The sequence below is a fragment of the Eptatretus burgeri genome, chromosome 9 (assembly GCF_056783735.1).
Source record: "Eptatretus burgeri isolate ZD-2024b chromosome 9, Ebu_testis_v1, whole genome shotgun sequence".
Classification (NCBI taxonomy): Eukaryota; Metazoa; Chordata; class Myxini; order Myxiniformes; family Myxinidae; genus Eptatretus; species Eptatretus burgeri.
The window spans coordinates 39,259,800-39,281,459 of record NC_140969.1 but is presented as its reverse complement, the minus strand read 5'-3'; the positions used below and the strand labels follow the sequence as shown (position 1 = coordinate 39,281,459).

Here is a 21,660-nt window from a genome sequence, read left to right as displayed (position 1 = left end):
GGTTATTCATAATTTACATCAACCATTTTGATAGTGGGGTAAAGAGTAGACTTTCCAAATTTGCAGATGACAAAAAGCTTGGAGGTAAGGTAGATAGCAGAGGGGGTGGGGGAGGGGGTAAGCAGGCAGCACCATGCCAGGCAGCTATAGGTAAAGCAAACAGGGTTTTAGGTTGTATTCGGTGGGGGATCATTTATAAATCAAAAGAGATGGTGTTAACATTGTACAGGAATTTAGTGAGGCCACATCTAGAGTGTTGTGTGCCGTTCTGGTCACCACAATTTACGAAGGACATAGATGCCGTAGAGAGGGTTCAGCTCAGGGCTACTAGATTGATTCCAGGCCGAGCAAGACAGCTATGAGGAGCAGCTGAAGGAGACAGGGCTTTCTACACGAGAAAAGAGGCGGTTACAAGGAGATATGATCGAGAGATTGAAAATAATGAAGGGTATCGACAAAATTAGTGTCAAAAGTATAATGAAAAAAGCTCAGGCAGCATCAAAATTTGAAAACTTTCGAGGAGGTGAATACTTTTGCAGGCCACTGTGTGTTGCTTGTTTGGTTCTGTGGCCATCAGAAATTTTTACTAGATTTTTGCATCTATTCCTAAAAGGAGATGTGTGTGTGTGTGTGTGTGTGTGTGTGTGTGTGTGTGTGTGTGTGTGTGTGTGTGTGTGTGTGTGTGTGTGTGTGTGTGTGTGTGTGTGTGTGTGTGTGTGTGTGTGTATATATATATATATATATATATATATATATATATATATATATATATATATATATATATATATATATATATATATATATATATATATACATTGCTGCTCACTTGCATTAACAGGAAATTAGAGGAACTCATACCAGCACACCTGCTCCCTAAGGGGCAATGGGGGAGGGGGGGTGACGTGTACGTGCGCACGGCAGTTTGTTAATATCCTTATTGTTTAACGGCCACAATTATTCCCACGTTATTGTGGGGTCAGCTGGGGGAAGTTTGGCCCAAGCCTTTAACGAAATGACTGGCCACACGTTTGACTAATGTTAAGGCAGGAATTTGTAATTTGTTCAAGGTGCCACCGATAGCTCACCTACTCTTCGTGAAGGACACTGTGGGATCTTTAAAGTCCACCAACTAATGCTGACAGATGGGAAGTCAGCTTAACATCCATATGAAAAATGGCACAAAATGATGAATCACCCTGCCTGTGAAACACTAGGATGACGGGATGACAGTTGGGTCAGGATTCAAACCCAGGATAGTCAGCTTATGGGAGAGAGTGCATAGAAAGAGGCCATCCTGCCAGCCCCCGTGTTAGTAATTATTTTCATTATGCCATTATCAATGGATGGAATTGACTGATTAATTTGTGGTGAAAATAATTTTGACGAAATATATAACTTGGATGACAGATACTGGAGTCGGGATTGGAGGAAGATGTATCAAGAACCTAAGGGATGCTACTGATGATACGACTCTGTTGGCAGAAAGTAAAGAGGACTTGATGAAACTGCTGTAGATAATGGAGAATTAAAGTGAAAAGGCTGGTCTTTATTTAAACCTAAAAAATTTATCAAAGTCTTAGACCATGCATGACATTATAATATGTTAGATCAGGTCATTGAAAGGATCAGACCATACATGACATTATAATGTTATATCAGGTCATTGAAAGGATCAGACCATACATGACATTATAATGTTATATCAGGTCATTGAAAGGATCAGACCATACATGACATTATAATGTTATATCAGGTCATTGAAAGGATCAGACCGTATATGACATTATATCATGTTAGATCAGGTCATTGAAAGGATCAGACTGTGCATGACATTATATCATGTTAGATCAGGTCATTGAAAGGATCAGACTGTCAGGTCAGGACAGGTATGGGAGCAAGCGCCGGAGAAGCGCGTCGCTGCGTTCATGTTCCACCGGTACTCCAGAGGCCTCCATCTGGCCATCCCCCAGGCAGATGCCTGGCCCATCCCCATCGCCTTGAGATGTCAATCAACCTACTGCAACCACGAGGCATGTGGTCAGCCCATTGGCCTCCACTCACAAAGCTCCCTTGCTGAGAGAATCTGGTGAGCAGGATCAGCGTCAGGAAAACGAGCCACATGTCCATACAGCCGTCAGCTGAAACTCACCGACTCTGCAGGTAACAAATCTCATTTGAGTCTCTCTCAGCAACCGCTCGTTGGACACAAAGTCCGACCACTGATAGCCAACGATTCTCCGAAGAGATCTGGTACCAAAGGAATTGTCTCAAATCCCTGGTCAGATTACAAGTCTCACATCTGCAGAGAAAGACTGGAAGCACCAAGGACCTGAACACTCGGACTTTCGTCCTCCTGGACAGGTACCGACAGCACCACACCCCATGATCCAGTGAATCCATGACTCCTCAGGCTCGACCCAAATGTCTATTGACCTCTGGCTCACAGCCAGCAGAGACACATATATCACTGCCAAGGTAGGTGAATCTTTCCGTGACCTCAACATGCTCACCACAAACAGGTACAGACAGGATAGCAGCATTCAAGATGTCATTGAAAGCCTGGGTCTTAGTTTTGACCCAGGCAACCCGTAATCCCAGTGGCTCTGACTCCTCATTCAGCACCTCGAGGGCCCCCAAAAGGATATCTAAAGTCTCCGCAAAGATGACTGCATCATCTGCGAAATCAAGGTCAGAGATGTTGACATTCCCAAATTATGCACCGCAGCTTGTTCTCGCCAACATCCTCCCCAGAATTTAGTCCATACAAGTGCTGAAAGGTGTGGGGGCCAGTACACACCCCTGATGAATGTCAGTAACAACTGGTAATAAGTCAGAGATGGTATCACCACATTTCACAGCACTCTCAGTACCAGAGTGGAGTTCAAACATTAGATTGATCACTTTTTTGGTGACACCCCACGAAGACCAAGAATTCTCTAGAGGGCATCCCGATTCACTGAATCGAATGCTTTGCAGAGATCAACATAGCTGCAAGCAGCCCCTGCCGAAACTCTCGGCTGCGTTCGGTGAGGACCCAAAGAGCAAGGATATGGCCAATTGTTGACATCTCTTTGGTGTAAAGCCTGACTGCTCTGTGCACTGGTGTTCAAGCAGATGGTGGTAAACCCTATCAAGAATTATCCGAGCAAATAACTCGTCTCCCACTCAAGACAGAACAGCCGAACACTCTCTTGGGGAGGGGGCAACTTAAATCACCACAACCTCCATTGTTCAACCTCTATCATTCATGCGTCGAGATTCATGTAAGCAGCTTTGTAAGCTAAAGATCGTTGCTGCTTACCTAGAGGCCTAGCAAGTCGAGCTGTACTTTCACAACACGGCTCTGATCCATTTATCTGTGGGAGACGCGATAAATATAGAATGCCATTAATCAAGTCGAGTTTCCTCGAAACTGCTTTCAGGGTAAGAAAGACTGTTTAAAAATGTAATTGTACGTTGGTCAGAATTGACTGAAACATTCGTGGTTAAGTTTATTTTCATGTCCGTAAGGTGTGCCCCACGAAAGCCATGATAACCTATTATACACATCGACATGGAGTTCGTGCAAGGCAAAACCCCTCCTTGGGGATGGGAAGAAGTTAAATAGCTACAACCTCCATCGTGTGACACTTAGTCCTCCTGTGAAGTTTGGATGTGATTAGATAAGTAACCACGGAATATATCGCGGTCAAAATACAGACAGACAGACAGACAGACAGACAGACAGACAGACAGACAGACAGACACCAAATTGCGTATTTTAGTAAGATTTCAATGACTCATTTGCATCCAGGAACACAATTATGGTTAACAATTTTAAAATTATTTCTTTCGTTTAAATGCTGAAAATTATGGAGAAAACACTTTTACGTACAAATCTTGCACTAGCAATGGCAGGCTAAAAGTGCCCGGACGAGCAGAAACACACACAGCACATGCGTTTAAGGCCTTGTTCGCATTCATAAGTCATTTCAAAAGTCACAGATTATGCAAGCTATTATGAAACTTATAATAATAACACGAGTCCCCAACACGGAATTTCAGGAGACAGGAGGAGGCCATCAAAGCTTGCGCTCATGTTGCTAACTTATGGTTGTTTGTCCATGTTCTATCCTTTCAAATTCTGAGCATCAAGCAAGGAAGCAGCTTTAAGTCTTTGATATGACTTGGCTGGAGTTCAAACCATCAACCTCCCAGACTCAGAGCAGGTACTCTAACCATTACACCAAAGTCTTAATTAAGATCAACTTTAATTGAATAACCCTGGGAAAATAAAACAGATATGTAATAATGGACAATGGAAAATATTATTCCACAAGAATGGCGAAAGTGAAAAAAAATAAGGAAGATTACTGAATATACTGGCTTAAAATGTAGAAAGAAAAAAAAGTTAATCCATAAGTACAAATAGAATGTAAAAGGGGAATCTACTGTGTACAAATAAATGTCAGTGTGTGTGTGTGTGTCTCCTCTATAACTTCAAAACCATGAAACCTAGCACCCTGAAACGTTGCATGCATATGAAGGGAACTCCAAGGAAGTGCACAAATGAAACGTGGGTGTTTGTGTTAATTCAAACACCCCTTTTGAAGATAATTAACGGCCTTGTTTAATTATATCCTTTTGCAAGGCATCATCCTTGGTCAGTATGCCTGGTGTTGGCTTAATGGTTAGGGTAGTGGGCTTGGGATCCTAGGATTCTGAGTTCAAATCCCACTCGGAAGTTAAATTAATACCAGGTGGGGTTGACTCTGCCTGTCATCCTTCTGAGGTCGGCAAAATGAGTGCCAGCTTGTTGGTATACTGTGTCGGAGTGGCGACCCATCCAGGATTGTACCCAATAGCCAAGGAGACTGCTCAGACAGCACCAATGCTCTGTTCAGAATGTGGTCACAAGGGATGGATCCTTGGTCAGCCCTCTTTCAGCTTTCTGGGGTTTAAGGCCCGGTCACACCTTGACATTTTAGCCAACGTATGCCGATTTTTGAATTTTTTTTCTAAAACGCTGGCACACGTTGAATACGTTATGGGTAAGTATTGATAACATTGAGAGCACGCTGAAAAACACTGCCATACGTCGTTGTACGCTGGCTTTAAACGTTGTACTTTTCGGTTGTCCTCAAATTTTTTCATGCTTGAAATTTCACGACGTATGCCGGCGTATGACTCACACGTTCCGCTACGCTGGCCACAAGTTGTATGCACGGTCTGCGATCGTTGACAGACGTCAACACATGCTACTTGTAAGTTAATCATAAGTTGAGACACGCCGAGGTAATGTTTAGCGTACCCGAAACTTATTTCTAACCTATGATTAACGTGTTGTTGGCACGTTACGCGATCGTTGCCACACATCGACAGACATTACTTTTAAGTTACTCATAGGCTGAAAGACGTCGGTATAATGGATCGTCCTTGCATCAGCGTCCACGGCCACGACCAGGACATTTATTTGCAGCATTCTTCAAACTTTTCTTCGGCATGACGAGGATGTTCACACTTCGATGTCTAGCTTGGCTATGATTCCAATTGTCCATCGGCAGCGTCTATTTAAAATAGTCGAGTTTGAGCGTTTTAACACGTTCAGAAGAAACGCTTCAAATTTCAAAACCCCAGCGTCAAAAAACAAAGGCGAGTGACAGCAATTTAAATCGTTCATTGTAAACAATGAAAATAGCTGGTGGTACCGTTTAAAAGTCGTTGAGTGTAAAAAAAATCCAATTGTTGAGCGCAAGCGTCTACTTTCAATAGTGGAGATGCAGCCATTTAAATCGTTGAGTGGCAGCCTATGAACCTACCCGTGGACACGCGGACGCAAGGACGATCCATCATAACCCACACCCTCCCCCTCACACTCACCTACTACTGCCAACATGAACAAACTACTACTAATACTAATACTAATACTAATACTGATACTGATACTGTTACTGCTGACATCGACTCAAAAAGGAACTCGAAAACACTGTTAGGTTCCCTTTTATGAGCAGCATTTTTATATACCAATTCCCAAAACTGCTGGGAACACGTCTTTATATGGCAGTTGTAACCTAGAAACACGTTCATTTTTTTTTTGTCGACCGGAAGACGTCATTGGAATACGTCTACATACGTCGATGTGTGTTGGGACTACGTAAAGAATTGGTTCAAAGCACGTCAAACATAAGTTAGAAATAAGTTTCGCGTAAAAAAGACATTACCGCGACGTGTTTCGACTTATGAGTAGCTTATAAGTAGCCTTTGTGGACGTGTGTAAGCGTCCACATATCGTGTGTAAAACTTATCCCCATCGCATGCGGAACGTGTGTCATACGCCGAGTACGTCGTAAAATTTTGAACATGTTTAAAATTTATTGACGTACTCTACTTACTACGACGTATGATAGCGTACTTTAGCGTTCTACACACGTATACCAAACTTACTCATACCGTATTTGACGTGCCCCAACGTTTTAGACACATTTTTCTTAGGTCGGCATACGCTGGCAAGATCGCCAAGGTGTGACCGCGATGTTGTCACTTCCATTTCTACGGCAGTTATGATTCGAATCGTTGTGCGTCAGCCTTTTAATAGGCTACGTCACGACATCGTCGGCGATGCGTGCAACGCGCTATGCCGAAGTTAGACTATCGTTGGGCATCGGTTGTGTAGGCCGACAACAGGTTCAGCATTCGTTGGTATAAGTTATCTATAACACAACGAAACGTTGTGTGTCCATTACTAATATGTTATGCATACGACCAACTCGTTATGAATACGTCCGAATCTTAAAAAAAAACATCAAAAGTTCGACGTCAGCCAGCGTTTTACATACATTTTAATACGTTGCCATCGCTGGCTAAAACGTCAAGGTGTGACCGGGTCTTTAAATTCGCCATTTTGTTCGGCTGATTCAAACATGCCTTTATTTGGAAACACGATATACTCTCACGGACGAATTGCAATATATAATCGAAATATTACATCTGATTTGAGAATCGGATTTCGTGGACTAAATACAGTGCCTATAGGAAATCAATACCCCCTTTCAAATTCTTCACCCTTTGGTGCCTTATAGCCTGGAATTAAATTGCATTAAAACAGACTTTTTCCACCTTTATTAACACATCATAATCTACACCTTCCAAGTGAAAAACAAATTCCACAAATTTCAGAAAATGAATTAAAAATACAAAACTAGAATGTCATGGTTGGATAAGTGTCCACCCCCCTGAGTTAATACTTGGTGGAAGCACCTTTAACAGCAATTACAGCTGTAAGTCTGTTAGGATCGGTCTCTACCAACTTTGCACACCTTGATTGGGCAATATTTGCCAATTCTTCTGTACAAAACTGTTCAAGCTCAGTCAAGTTGGATGGGGAGCGTTGATGGACAGTAATCTTCAAGTCATGGGACAGATTTTCGATTGCATTTAGGTCGGGGCACTGACTGGGCCACTCAGACATTCATCTTTTTATTCCTTACCCACTCCAATGTAGCTTTGGCCGTGTGCTTCGGGTAGTTGTCGTACTGAAAGGTGAACTTCTGTCCCAATTTTAGCTTTTTTGCAGAGGGCAGCAGGTTTTCCTCAAAGACTTTTCTCTATTTTTGCTCCATCCATTTTCCCTTCTATCCTGACAATGCCACAGTCCCTGCTGATGAGAAACATCCCCATAACATGATGCTGCTGCAAACATGCTTCACAGTAGGGATAGTGTTGTTTGGATGATGTGCTGTGTTGGGTTTGTGCCAAATGTAACGTTTTGCATTTAGGCAAAAAAGTTCCATCTTGGTTTCCTCAGACGACAAAACATTTTGCCACATGGCTCCAGAATCTCTGGAGTGGTTTTTTCCATCCCTCAAACTGGACTCGATGTGGACTTTTTTGAGTGATGACTTCCTACAGGCCAGACTTTGTGGAATGCTTGGGATATTGTTTTCACATACACACAGTGACCAGTCTTTGCCATCAAGGCATGTAGTGGCTCTTTCAAAATTGCCATTTGCCTCTTGGTGGCTTCTCTGATCAGTCTCCTCCTTGTTTGGTCATCCAGTTTTGAGGGGCGGCCTGCTTTTGGCAGGGTCTTGGTGGCACTATACACCTTCCACTTCTTAATGACTGTCTTGACTGTGCTCCAAGGGATACTCAAGGCATTTCAAATATTTCTATACCCATCCCCTGATCTGTGCCTTTCAACAACTTTATCCTGGAGGTCTTTTGAAAGCTCCTTCAATCTTATGGTTGAGTCTTTGCTGTGAAATGCACTACTCAGCAGAGGAAACCTACAGGAACAGCTGATTTTATTCTGGTGTGTGATTCATTTAACTTGGTGTGTGATTTTGAAGGTGATTGGTGACACCTGAGATAATTTGCAATTACTATTATAAGGGGAGTGAACACGAATTCAATCGAGATATTCTAGTTTTGTATTTTTAATTAATTTTCTGAAATTTGTTTTTCATTTGGAAGTTGTGGGTTACGATATGCAAATAAAGGTGAAAAAGTCTGATTCAATGTAACTTAATTCCAGGCTACAAGGCAACAAAAGGTGAAAATTTTGAAAAGGGGGTGTAGACTTTGTATAGGCACTGTCGAAATCTTAAGTAAAATCTGAAAATTTTAAACAAATTGAGGATTTTTAGATCCTCGTGGAGGATCTCTAAGTCTTACTCACGTTGTTGTTGTTCATCTTCTTCTTGTGGACTAGTTTGTTTCACAACCTACAGTTTTCATCGAAACTTCCTGAAACTTGGCATATATATGTAAAAATACCCTGCGCAGACAGTAACCATCTCCGATTTTGAAAATTCCTCCTAGAAAAACAGTTATGACGTCAAAATATCTCCGCTAATGGAAATCGCCTAAAAAACTATCTCCGAAACTAGGCAAGCTTTTTGAATTCTGTTTGCGGGAATCGAACAGGGCATTAGCAGAGATGAATTACTGTACATATGATACATCACTATGATGTCATATCAATTTTTACGACATCATTCCTATTTTTTGACATTTTTTGTTTCAGAACCCAGAGTTTTCATCGGATCTTCGTGAAACTTGCCATGTATATGCAGAAAGTCCACGCGCAGGCAGTAACCATCTCCGATTTTGGAAATTCTTCCTAAAAAAAAAGTTGACGTCATAATATCGCCGCTATTAATGGAAATCGCCTATACCATTATCTCCGAAAGTAGGCAAGCTGTTTGAATTTTGTTTGTGGGAATCAAGCCGGGCATTAGCACAGATAATTTATCGCAAACCTGATGCATCACATTGACGTCATATTCGTTTTTATGACGTCATCATTAAGAGGACGAGGATCTTAGCTCATTTGAGCTTGTTATAACTATGTGTATTTATTTAAGCAAAGCATTAAGCTTAATTTTTTCCACTGTTCGGATGATTATATTGAGTAAAGAAAAGATTAAGGAATGTGTAGAAAGTGTAACTTCGTTGAGCAAAACGTTGTGCTCTCTCACCTGATTTTGCAATCCATGGCAATACAGTCCACAGGGGTCTTTTTTTGGCAATTACATATGCAGTTTACTTTTTACCATTTTGTTCGATCTGCTTTCATTACAAAATATTAATATAAATATACTAATAGTCGGCAGTTGCTGTAAACGACGAGGTACAAATGGGTACTAATGACTCTCTGTGGGGTGTGTGAGTGCCTGCATGCTTGGCTACATGTGTGCAGTGCGCAGGTTTCACAGGTGCACGATCTGAATTCAAACTCAAACTCACACCCGGGTTTGTGGCGCTGTGCAGGAGGTTATGCAGCTGTGTCGTGAACCATGTGCATCTGCATGTGGGGAGTAGACATGCTGCAGTGCTGAAGCCATGTGGGGACACATGCTGCGGAATTGATGCCATGCCAGATATGCCACTATGCAGTGTGGTTGTGGGGAAATCCGTGCATGTGTGTGAGTGAAAGGATGAGTGTGTGCAGAACAGTGCACAACACCTCCTTCTCCTCCCCACTGCCCACCTCTCTTCCCCCATCCTCCTCGCTCCCTCCCACCTCACAGAGTATATGGCGACATGTGGTGAGGCCTCGCTCTCTCCCACTTCCTAACTCCCTTTCCGTAACCCTTCCTCGCTCCCCCACCTCTTCCTCGCTGCCCTCCCCTCCCATCCCACTCCAACACCGTCTTAATATTCCCATCAGCAAAGCGACGGGTTGTATTTGCTAGTGTAAAATAATAATACATGACAGCCATAAATAAAACAGAAAGTAACAAACCTTCTCTGGGCTGGAGTTCAATTTGGCAGTTATTCTGGGCAACATGGCCACACCGTACACCAGTGTAATGAGTTGCTTCTGTTTGCCAACACAGGTCAAGGGTGTGCCTCACTTTGCCTTGGTTAAACAGCAGCAGTGATACAGTAACAGCACCACCCAATGTCACACCAGGATTTGCACGCACTGTGAGTACGATGTCTTTTGAATCTGGAGACTCGGTCACATCTGAGTCGGCTGATCTTTCGCGCAAGAGTATTCCACACTGAAAGGCACTCCTCACAGCTTCACGCTCCTTTTCTGAGCCTATAGGAAGAACATAAGGGAACATCATAAGTATAAGATGATATCCTGAATGTAGGTAGCTGATGAGATTGTGGAGATTAGCGAGATTTCATTTAATCATAAAATTGTGATGCACACTCAGTTGAATTGGATTGAACACATTAAATGATGCCAAAATTGTAGTGTTAGGTTTATCAACCTCCTTACGACAGCAAAATGAGAAGCAGAAGCTCCAGCCGAAAGAGGGGAAGCATGCGCCGTTTAAAGACAAATCAGCAGATATCGTAATTGGCAAGTGATCATGAACAATAAATTAATTAAACTGACAATGAGTCAAACCTATGCTATGATGTGTTAAAATATTTTGAAACAGGTTATGGTGAAAATGGTTTGAGGACCTTCGTTGTACTTGTAAAGATGTGTAATGTCATTCCGCTCATCACTTCCAACAGCTTTAGTGCTGATGTACTGTCCAACGATTCTCTCCTCGACCTTCAGTTGAGTGAAATGTCCAAAATCGTCCTGAATCCAATAGATCCGATCGCTGTTTACCTGTGGGGTATGTGGGTCGTCACTCGATGCAGTCAAAAAAGCTTTGGAGGCAATCAATCCAAATCTGCGAAAACTTTGTTTCCAAATCTACACAACATGAGCCATTTTACAAGGAAATGCAGACAGTACTGTACGCTTCCATATTTATCATGAATGAGATTTCTCTTTTGCAAAAAGACTAGTTACAGTGGTGAACTGAAGGTTTCCCCCCCCCCAAAAATGACTGCAGTTTCAGTCATTTGAGCTTCTGAAAAACCCACTCCGCTGTGTCAGCAAAAATTTACCGCAAGATCATGCATAATTGCATTTTAATGGGAAATAAGGTGGTAAAATTAGCAGGAGTAAGACCACCTTATTAACAAATCTGGGCCTTTTATGCACAGCTCAATGTTTACCTCTAAAAAGTCGAGGTGAATGTGTAACGGGGAAAAGAGTACACTTAATGAAACACTGAAACAAATGAAAAACATTTGAGAAAGTTTCCACAAGGATTGAGTGCATTGGTAAATTTACTACTCACAATTAATTCCCTGCAATTAAATGTCAAATCCTTAAAATCTGTGAAAATCAATACGAGAGCCCAACAACGGAGTAAGCTTATTCTTACTTTCTTATGGAGCTTGCACAATGCACGCCCTTCACAAGGCCAAAGGCCACTGTAGGTGAGGGCTACAAGAGAAAAACTGACCAGAAGAAAACATTATTAGGCAGTCCTCTGATTAAGAGACCACCTGTTCTGAGCAATCAATTTGATTTGAAAAAGGGCTTCAATCACCACATGGTACATCGTCGTCATTGTCCGTATGCAGCACGTGGTTGTGGGTTAGCAGCAGTTCTCTCAGATGCAAGGCATTGCCACTGATTAGACTGCCCCCTGTAGGTTGCCATTGCCACTGCCCCCTGTAGGTTAGAACAGGAATTTTGAATTTGGCCAGCGTGCCGGCGGTAGCTCGCCCGTTCTTTGGGAAGGGCACTGTGAGATCTTTAATACCCACCAAATGCCATTAGATGGAACATACAGTTTAGCATCCATGATCCAAGGAACGGGCACACACAGTGATGCCTCGCACTGCTAGCAAAACGCCGGGATGACAGTTTTTAGCTCGGCGGAGATTCAAATCCAGAAGATACACCTCGAGGCTATCCTGCCAGCCTGATTGCATGAGTCCATCATTTCTATTGTAAATATTTTCTTCTGCGAAATTGAGGCTACAAATTACATACTGTACATGCAAAGATGAAAGAAAAAAAGTTAATTATCTAAACTATAAGAGAGATGTTTGTCTGTCTGTCTGTCGCAATTTTTCTCAGAGATAGCCAAACAGGTCTTTATCAAACTTTTAGAAGTTCAGCAGTGAGTCCTGGTGAGTGTTTCAGGCAAAGAAAACAAATTGAAAAGAAAAGTTTTTTGTTTGTTTGTTTGTTTTGTTAAACTAGTCTTGGCCAAATATGGCATTTTGGGGAAGAATTGTGCACTTTTGAGAACAAATCGCGGGTTGAGAGACATAATGTTGTAACTGCATTTTTGGCGAAATTGAATAAAATGGCTCTCATGTTGTGTGTAGTTTACAATATTTTAATCTTACTCAGATGAGAAGACTGGGTTGATATTTGCAGTTACAACAATATTGCACTGAAAGATAAATGGTGTTGAAAGACATGAGAGCCATTTTATTCAATTTCGCCAAAAATGCAGTTACAACATTATGTCTCTCAACCCGCGAAATATGCCGTTTCGCACACTATTTTGAACTTTGCTCTTTCATACAAGATCAGAAAACATGTTGTCTGGCCCATGTAAGCATGTGAAATTGATCAACAGCCATGACAACCATTTTTTCTGTTTAAAACAAACAAAAGCATAATCATTAATGAAAATTGTATTTCATTAGATAAGGAGTAACCTATCGAGTAAGGAGATAAGGAGTAACCCAAACAAAAACATAACCTATGTTGACCTTTAGGTCGATGCTGACCTCAAAAATAATTGGCTAGTTGAATTCAGTGACCTGAAATATAAATCCTCTTCAAATTTCAAGTCAATCGGATGAAAATTGAGGATTTTAGAAATCCCACCTAAGTTGTTGACCTTTGGCCTCTGTTGACCTTTTGACCTTTTGCACTCAAAAACAATCGGCTTCATCCTTATGACAAACTCTACCAGGTGGTAAAGTTTCGTGAAGATCGGTTTAAAATTGTGACGTGTAGGCAATTGTCATACAAGGAAACAAACAGACAAACAAGAAAAGGACGTTGGGCAGAGCACAATACTTGCAAAATCCACCCCCCCCTCTCCAAAGGTTGCCATAGATACATCAAATTGTCCATTTCATTAAGATTAAAATTGACAATCTTAATTAAAGCTCAGGTCAGTCGGATGAAATTGATTATTTTTCAGATTGAAATTGATGATTTTAGAAGTTTAACCTTGAATTGACCTTTGCCCTTTTGACCTCAAAAATAGTTGTTTTCCAAATGCAGTGATGCACTATGTAATTGCGGCTTCATTTTCAGGTTAATCGGATGAAAAATTACGATTTTAGAAATTCGACCTCAAGATGACCTTTGACCTCAAAATCAATAGGCTTCGCAGTTGAGATGACCTCGATAACTTGGTAAAATTTCATGACAATCGATTTGGAATTGTGACCTGTAGACGATTGACAAACAAACAAACAAACAAACAAACAAACAAACAGACAGAATAATGCACAAGACCATCCAATATACTTGAAAAATCTTCGATTTTCGCAAATAACAAACAGAGTGGCAGACAGGGGTGAAAACACAACGACCATCCACCTTTGTGGTGGAGGTAAAAATCGGTGTGTTTGAACTTTTCTGAGAAGCACTTCCAATTCCCTGAACAGTGCGCCTTGCAGTGACATCAAATCCATTCTCCGCAACTTTTTGCTGCCTCTGACCGAGTCATCCACATTGGTCACCAGGTAATCCTATCCGGGTCATAGACCCAACCGAACCCCTAAACACAAGCTGTTGATATTTCCATGACATGATGATAGCTGATGCCAAGGCCATGGTCGTGCAATTTTTCTATCAGATGCCGATTTCTCCTTTTGTTGTAGACATAGCAAGACAAGGAAATTGGAAATGGAGCTTCTCTGGCTTTGCTGTGGGAAGCTTGCTTTGTCACACTTGATTTTTTTCACAGAATTAAACATCAAGAGCTGTGAAAGAGATGAAGTGATTTTTTTGTCTTGCACCATTTTGTGGAATTTGTTATTTGGTTCATCAATGATCATGTTTATTGACTGCATGAGACAAGCAGGTGATGCCTCTTTCTCACATTCTCCTGGAAATGTTCCATTGAGCTGAAAGGTCCTGTCCAAAATATCTCTTCCAACAATTTGGGCTGGTCTTGTAAGATGAACTGCATCACTGTCCTCACTGGCTTTACATGCTTGAAACAGAGTTTTTCCAACATCATCTTCAAATACAAGATATACATCTCTTCCTTTGGTTTAAGAATGATACAGCGATCCGCAGCCTGTTTCTCAATCGTGTTGAATGAGTGTTTCTGTTGTCATCAAACTAGCAAAGACTCTTGTTATAAAGCTCTGCGAGATCTGCTGGTTTAAATACAGTAAAATTATCATCCACCCTCAATTCTTCTATACATTATATGAGTTCCGCAAGAATGGTAACTTCTGCTGACTCTTCACTCCTGGAATGTGCATCTTGTTGAATCTGAAGAACTGCAGCTGCTTTCCTGTAGGATTTATTGCGGCATGTTAGTTGATAGGCGGCATCTTTGGTGTTAAGTCCTTAGCCATTTTGGTGAAAGCCTTTGTGTGTTGCAGGATTGTAGCACACAGATGTGCTTTTGCGTGGAGTTGCTTGGTAGCAGCATGTCTGAGCTGGTTACCAGTAGCCCCCCCCTTCTGGTTACAGAAAAAGCAAGTGTCCATGGTGCGTTACGTTGCACCACAACGGAGTCTTGTTTTCTTTTGGGAAAACAACGTCACTGGCGTCATCAGCCTTCCGTTTCCTGAGCATTCGTTTGATATTTTTTTGATTGTCTATTCTATCAAAGCAAGTCTTTTGCCACATTGCTCTATGAGTAATTAGTGTTTCTTCAACTCCAAACCATCATCTCGTCTTGCAAGGCATATGTTCATGGGCATCTGTTGAAACTTTTCAAATGTCTTCAGATTCTGTGCAACAGTTTTGTAACCAACAGTGCCGCCAGTGTTCTGTCTTGTAGACTTTGTTGGATCGACCATGTTTTCCTCTGTCACACTCTCACAAAGAACACATATGTTCTAGTCCATTGATGGTGGTTGTGTTTCTTTTGCACTTGTCTGTTCACTTGGTCCTTTGTCAAATAGCTTCACCTTGTATGACATGCTAGCAGGCAGACTCATTGCTATATGTTGTTGTTGTTCGTCTTTCGGCTGCTCCCGTTAGGGGTCGCCACAGCGGATCATCCGTTATGATCCACATACTGATTTGGAATAAGTTTTATGCCGGATGCCCTTCCTGACGCAACCCTGGTCGCCTCTTATGACACAGGGATAAGGATTGGGTTTCGCCATGATTCCGGGCTGCCCTACACCCTCTCATAGCGCGGCCCAGCGCAGAGCGCCCGTCCTCAAGCGATCCTCCAACCCAAGCCTCTGAGTAGCCGGATTACAGGCGCACGCCACTATGCCCGGTAGACTGATTGCTATATAAATAAAATGAAAAAAAATACCAGAATAGTCTAAAATAGCAAAAGACACTGCTATACAAATAGGATGAAGTGTCTGTGAAGTTTCATGATGATACATAAAACGGTTTAGGAGTTCTGGCCTGGAAACAAAAATGGTCACACACAGACGGACAAACACGAAGCATCAGGCAGGTTGTTTCCTGATCTTATAATGAAGAGAAAGCTTCAGTGTACCAATGTGCCAAAGGGAATATCTGTCCTCTGAAGTGCACGATTCTTTTCCTATGCGACCTAGACAAAGCGCTCTATGGTGCCTAGGCCTCTGTAACTATGTGAAAGGTAATATTAAATAGGGAAGTGTTTTAGGCCCCCCAGCAAAAAAAAAAAAAAAATTAAAAACAAAATTTTATTTCTTCAAAATTGCAAAACAAATTATTAGAACAGCACCGGGTAACGCCGGGTGCCCATGCTCATCTTTGATATGATATAGCTTGCACCTCATTCCTACCTCAGCAAACAAGAACGGAGTATCATATGGGAGATGAACATGCCCTTGCTTGATGGCATTCACTGATGCTGGTCCACACTGAAAGAACCCTAAAATGCCAGGAGATGACGTCCGTTAGTCAACAAATAAAACTTTTGCAAAAACCTTTTCAAGAAAGGTATCAAAGACGTTTATACCTTGGCTTGTTTCCTGTGGTGTGGCATCGATAGCTTGCCAACCACCATATATGGATGTCAGATCTTGGCGCTCCATCCACACCTCATTCCACACGTGAAAGTTCCTGTGTTGTTTGTTTGGTCATCTGTTAGTTTGCTTTATAAATGCCTTTATTACATCAGTTCATATTACTTTTAGCCAAGTTATAATTGAAAAAAACACAAAATACTACATAAGGAAGAGGTAGGTATGGGGGGAAGGGGAGGGAGGAGTAGGTAGATGGTGCAAGATAGCACAGTGATCATCAGACAAGTCAACCCCAATCTCCTGGACATCATAAGGCACAATGGACTTCATAAAAGGAAGTTGAATGGGGTTTCTCCTTGAAGGTCATTCTGATTCCAAATCTGTTAAATGAAATCAAAACAAGAGCGCAATAAAGGAGTGCAACAAATAAAGGAGAGTTATTCCATCCTGAAGGTCATCAATGTCGAGACAGAGGGCTGGCAGAATAACCTGGAGGTATACACACTTGCCTCTGAGCTGTGTAACCTCCATTTGAATCTCCCGCTAGCTATATACACTGTCGTCCTGGTGTTTTATAGACAAGGTGACACATCGATGTATGTGCCGCTCCTCGGAAGGACATTAAATTGGGCATCCCGTCTGCTGGCATTCGTTAACTTTGGTCTTATAAAGATATGATGTTTGTCATATAAAGACAATATGCAAGGGAATGTCACCTATAACTTGTGGACTTGAATGTATGTGGCCAATCTCATTAGATATCAGAAACTAAGTAGAATGAAGCCCACTTTGCACTTGGATGGGAGACCGAAATGGAAGGCCAGATGTTGTTGGCTGAGCAATGGCATGATTACTGATTTGATAATGTTTTCACCTCCGAGATGGTCTAGTCACCAGTTTGTTCTCCTGTGGAGTCAAATTTGACTTAAACTTCCGTACTGGTGTGGTGCCAACAAAGAAATCTCCATCTCAGAGCTGGACGTAACCCTTTGCTTAGGAATATAAAGCCAGTTAACCTGTCTGCCATTAGGTTGTGGATGTGAGAGACCCCATGTCATCTCTTGAAAAGGATATGCCATTGTGTGCTGGTACTTTGTCTTGATTAAGTGAGATAGGTATAGAGATGTACACTTCATGCTAAGAAGTGGGTATAGATCATATACAAGATATTTCTTTACAATGGTACAATTTTTTTCCCTCTTCCTCCTACCCACCCAATTCAAACATGTTATATATGCACCAACCCTCCCCCTCCCCCCCCCCAACTTTACCAGATGGAGTCCGTGTTGAGGTTTCCAATGGGCCGTAGACGATTATCAAGAAACACATCAGTGGAGAGGCTTTTATCCGTGTCGTGTGCAGACGAGAAGTTTGTGACGACACGGCTTGGAATGCCAAGGCAGCGGAACACTGCCAAGAGAAGATCCAGAAACATAATTGTAGGGTGAATCTTAACAGTCATCAGTGTTTTTGGAAGGGGTTAATGGAGTGGTGAAACGGGAAACAGATTCAGATATGAATTAAACTGAAGACGCCATCAAGACGAGAGACAACATCAGAAAAAAAAAGTAACAACAATGGATTCTAGGTTTAGATAACAGGTTCTTCATGTTGGAATAGCAACAAACATGTGGAATTAAACCCTCAAGGAGAACAACTCCCACAAATCCATGACCAAATGTCTTCGAGGTGAGCACACTATCAACTGAACTATCCTGCTGTCCCTCGGTTGACAATACCCATGGAGGTTTCCCATTTCAATCCACTGCAGGACGAAGGTCTTCCTCTACTCATATTCTTCAGAGGTCCTTGGCAGACTGGTCAAGCTTGCCAGGTGCAAGATGGTGGGAATGAGCAGCTGTGGGAATCTAACCCACATTAGCCAACGAAGAAAGAAAAGTCGTCAACCAGCATTAATGTTGAAACACTAACTCTGACGAGTGCTACATAGTATGAAGAGCCATTACTGAGTGACGTTGGCATGATCTACGTAACTATAATGGTTGTCCAGTTTGACTGTTGAAAGTAGTAGAAGTGATTAAAAACAAATAGCTGGACATATTTTTTTCTATTTGAGGAAAGGCAGCTCATACAATGTGGGATAAGTGAGAGCAATTATAATGAATTGTAGAAAAAAAAAATCAGACATAACGGAGCTGTTGCAATTTTTGAGCCAAATGAAATGCAGTATATAACTTGTGAAGCAGCATAACAGTGATGGTGCCTGTGTCATTGACACTAGCAAGTTGCCTGTGCCCGCATGGGATTCTAAATGTGGAAGGGATCAGGTTAGGTCAGCTATGGGAGTATGTGGCGGAGCAGCGCGCCGCTGCATCCAGGTAGGGATGGAGTAGGCAAAAATATAAACGGCACCTTCTGTCATCAAGCCGGCAAGCTGGGAGCAACAATTCACATTTATTTCCATGTCTGATGCAATTTAAATGCTCTAATGGTGGCGACGTGCCCCATTTGAAACTGTTTGTTGGATATATGTAGCTTTTTGATGCCTAGAGTCCTCAATAAAAATTAATGTTGCAGAATACCCTGCAGAAATGAAGAAAAAATGAGTCCTGCAGAAACCTTGTGGGGGGGGGTGGGGGTGCTGGACAAAGCACAGAAAGAGCCTGATGAGAAAGGAGGCGAGAAACAGAGAGACCACCGAACTGTCTGTGATGGAGAAGAGATAGGCCCATGGAGTCAGCTTCATCGTGGGAGATTTCAATATTCAAGGCCTTGGTTTCCACAGCATTTAGCTGAGGCAGGGGTACCAGCACGGAGAAATGAGCAATTCTCCATAAAGCTGCAGATGAAGGCCTTGAAGATACATAGCAGTTCAGTTGTGTCAAGTAAGGACTGTGTGCGACGGAGGATGCCCAGTGGGCAGGTGGCTTTGGAAGCCAACTTTGAAATGTGGTTTGCCTATGGAAGATCATGGTTGACAATGAGACCCGTGAGTTTGTATGACCAAATTCCTCAAGAGGATTGTTTAGAAAGTAGATAGGAGGGTTTGCCTTTTGGAGAGAGCTCGTGGAGTGTGAGATCCATCAGGAATGTGAGACATATTCCAAGTGTTTGACCAGTTTGTGATTTTTTTTTTCAAGGTCTAAAGAGAGAGATTGAAGAGGTGACAGCCTGCCTGAAGGGTGAGGGATGTCATGGCAGAGAGTGGATTCATCGTGTTCTTCTCATCTTCCCACCAATGGTACACTGAAGCTTGTTGCAAGGCAATTGTCCTGAAACAACTTGCCTTCGCCACATGGAAGGCAAATACGACTAAAGGCAATCTCAGTTCCTTCCACAAAGCTCGGAACAAGTATGTATCTATCCTGAGGAGAGCCAGGAAACAACACCTTTCTCATCTAAATCTGAACTCTCAAACTTGTCTGTCTCCTCCAAATCCTGGTGGCGTCTAGTTAAGTCCGTTTCTGGTGTATATTCCCCCTCCATCCTCCCTTGCCACAAATGGTTGCACAGCTGACCCTGCACGTGAAAAGGCTGAATGCGTAAATTCTGTGTTTGCTTCTAAATCTGGTGTCCCAAACCCATCGCTTTCTGTACCCACCTCACCCAGTTCACCCTCTGCTGTACCATCTGTCTGCCCTCAGATCAGCAAGCAACAGCTTCTTTACTCTCAGCAGACCTGGATAAAATCACAAGCTGGTCCAACATGTGGAACATGTCTTTTAATGCTGACAAATCTCACACACTCACTGTCTCTTCGAAAGACGATTTGTTAGGGTTAGTATACCCCTTCACCCCTTCACCTACTTTCTCAACAAAGTCCTCTCATTCAAGCTTCTGTGCCTCACTATCTGCCATGATCTTTCCTGGGAAAGCCATATTTCCAGGCTGGCCTCCAAAGCCAGTCGCCGACTGGGCATCCTCCATCATGCAAAGTCCTTCCTTGGCACACCTGAGCTTCTAACCACTTACAAAGCTTTCATCCACAGCCTGATGGAGTACTGCTCTCCCATCTGGGTTGGTGCTCCCACCTCACATCTGGCTTGGCTTGACACTGTGGAAACCAAGGTATTTAGAATCATTGGTATCTCCCACGATGAAGCTGTCTTTGGGTCTCTCACTCTCTCACTACAGGCAGGTCGGTTGTCTTTCTTTCTTCTTCTGCTTCATTTCTGGACTTGCTCCCTCTGCTCTGTCTGCGATATGTCCCCCCCCCCCTATATTTCCGCAGGGCGCTCAAGGTCCACCAGCAACTCCCTTCTGGTGAAACTGCCAAAATCATCACTGCTCACCTTCACTCTTTCATTCCTCTTTTTCCCTGCCTCTGGAACAAACTCCCTCACTCTCTTCAATCCCATTCTTCCCTCCAGGTCTTCAAAACAGCTGTTCACCACCATCTCTTATCTTCCCCCATCCAAAACCACGATATTTTCTATCCCTGTTAATCCACCCAAAAGCCACCTCCTTCAAATTCCCTGCTTTCCTTCCTGAAAGTCCCCATCTTGTATTCCCCATGTTCCCTGCCCCATCCCTCTCCCTTCCACAGATCTCCTATTGTCTCTGTTCCCAACTGTTTTGTGCTTCCCTCCCCTGGCCCTCTTGTCTCCTGCTCCCTTTGTTATATGTTCTGTGTATTAGCTCTTATACGAGCCTCGATAATGTCTATAAAAAAAAAGTATAAAAATCACAAAGTGGCTAGATTGGGGGTAAATAACCTTCCCAAATGATAGGTCAGCAAAACATTGTAGAATGCTCAAAAACAGATTGGCACTATCATAGCCTACCCGACGCTTCGCTGATGGACCAATTAGTCATCATGTTTGCCAAAAAAATTGGGTGAGAAGGAGAAGGAAAGGAAAACAAATTTACCTATGCATATGGTGCTCCAAACCCTCACACCCCACTCCTCTCCATGTCCCCATCCTCACATCCCGCACATCCCCCCCCTTTTTGTCCCCCATTCATCCTGATGTTCTTCCCGCTAGAAATGTCCCACACATGATGACAGGCTTTTACAGGCCCCTCCGGGTATTTTTTGGGGCCGGGGGTTGAAAAGGGAAGGAGAACAAATTTACCAGTGAGAAGAGCGATTCAACCTCAGCATTGCCTCGGTAAAAAAGGAAATTGTAATGCCCTCTGCCACAAACACCAAGTGGTGCTACACCATACTAACTCACATAGAGAATTTAGCCACATAGCCTATGTTGTTCCCACACAAAGTTGTATTTGCAAGGGATGCAGGTAACAATGAGGGGTAAAGGACAACGCAAAGGGTGG

General features: G+C 42.6%; 1 protein-coding gene across 5 annotated transcripts in view; it reads right to left on the bottom strand.

Moving 5' to 3' along the window:
- LOC147019949 (protein-glutamine gamma-glutamyltransferase K-like) overlaps positions 1–21,660 on the bottom strand; it is an 83,062-nt gene that overhangs the window by 18,209 nt on the left and 43,193 nt on the right. For all 5 annotated transcript variants that reach the window (XM_085894848.1, XM_085894844.1, XM_085894846.1 and 2 more), the window contains 5 exons: positions 17,694–17,832; positions 16,416–16,519; positions 16,240–16,328; positions 10,906–11,059; positions 10,226–10,528 (listed from right to left, as the gene is read on the bottom strand). In XM_085894848.1, coding sequence (XP_085750974.1) covers positions 10,226–10,528; positions 10,906–11,059; positions 16,240–16,328; positions 16,416–16,519; positions 17,694–17,832 — 789 coding nt within the window. The remainder of the gene's footprint in view (positions 1–10,225; positions 10,529–10,905; positions 11,060–16,239; positions 16,329–16,415; positions 16,520–17,693; positions 17,833–21,660) is intronic.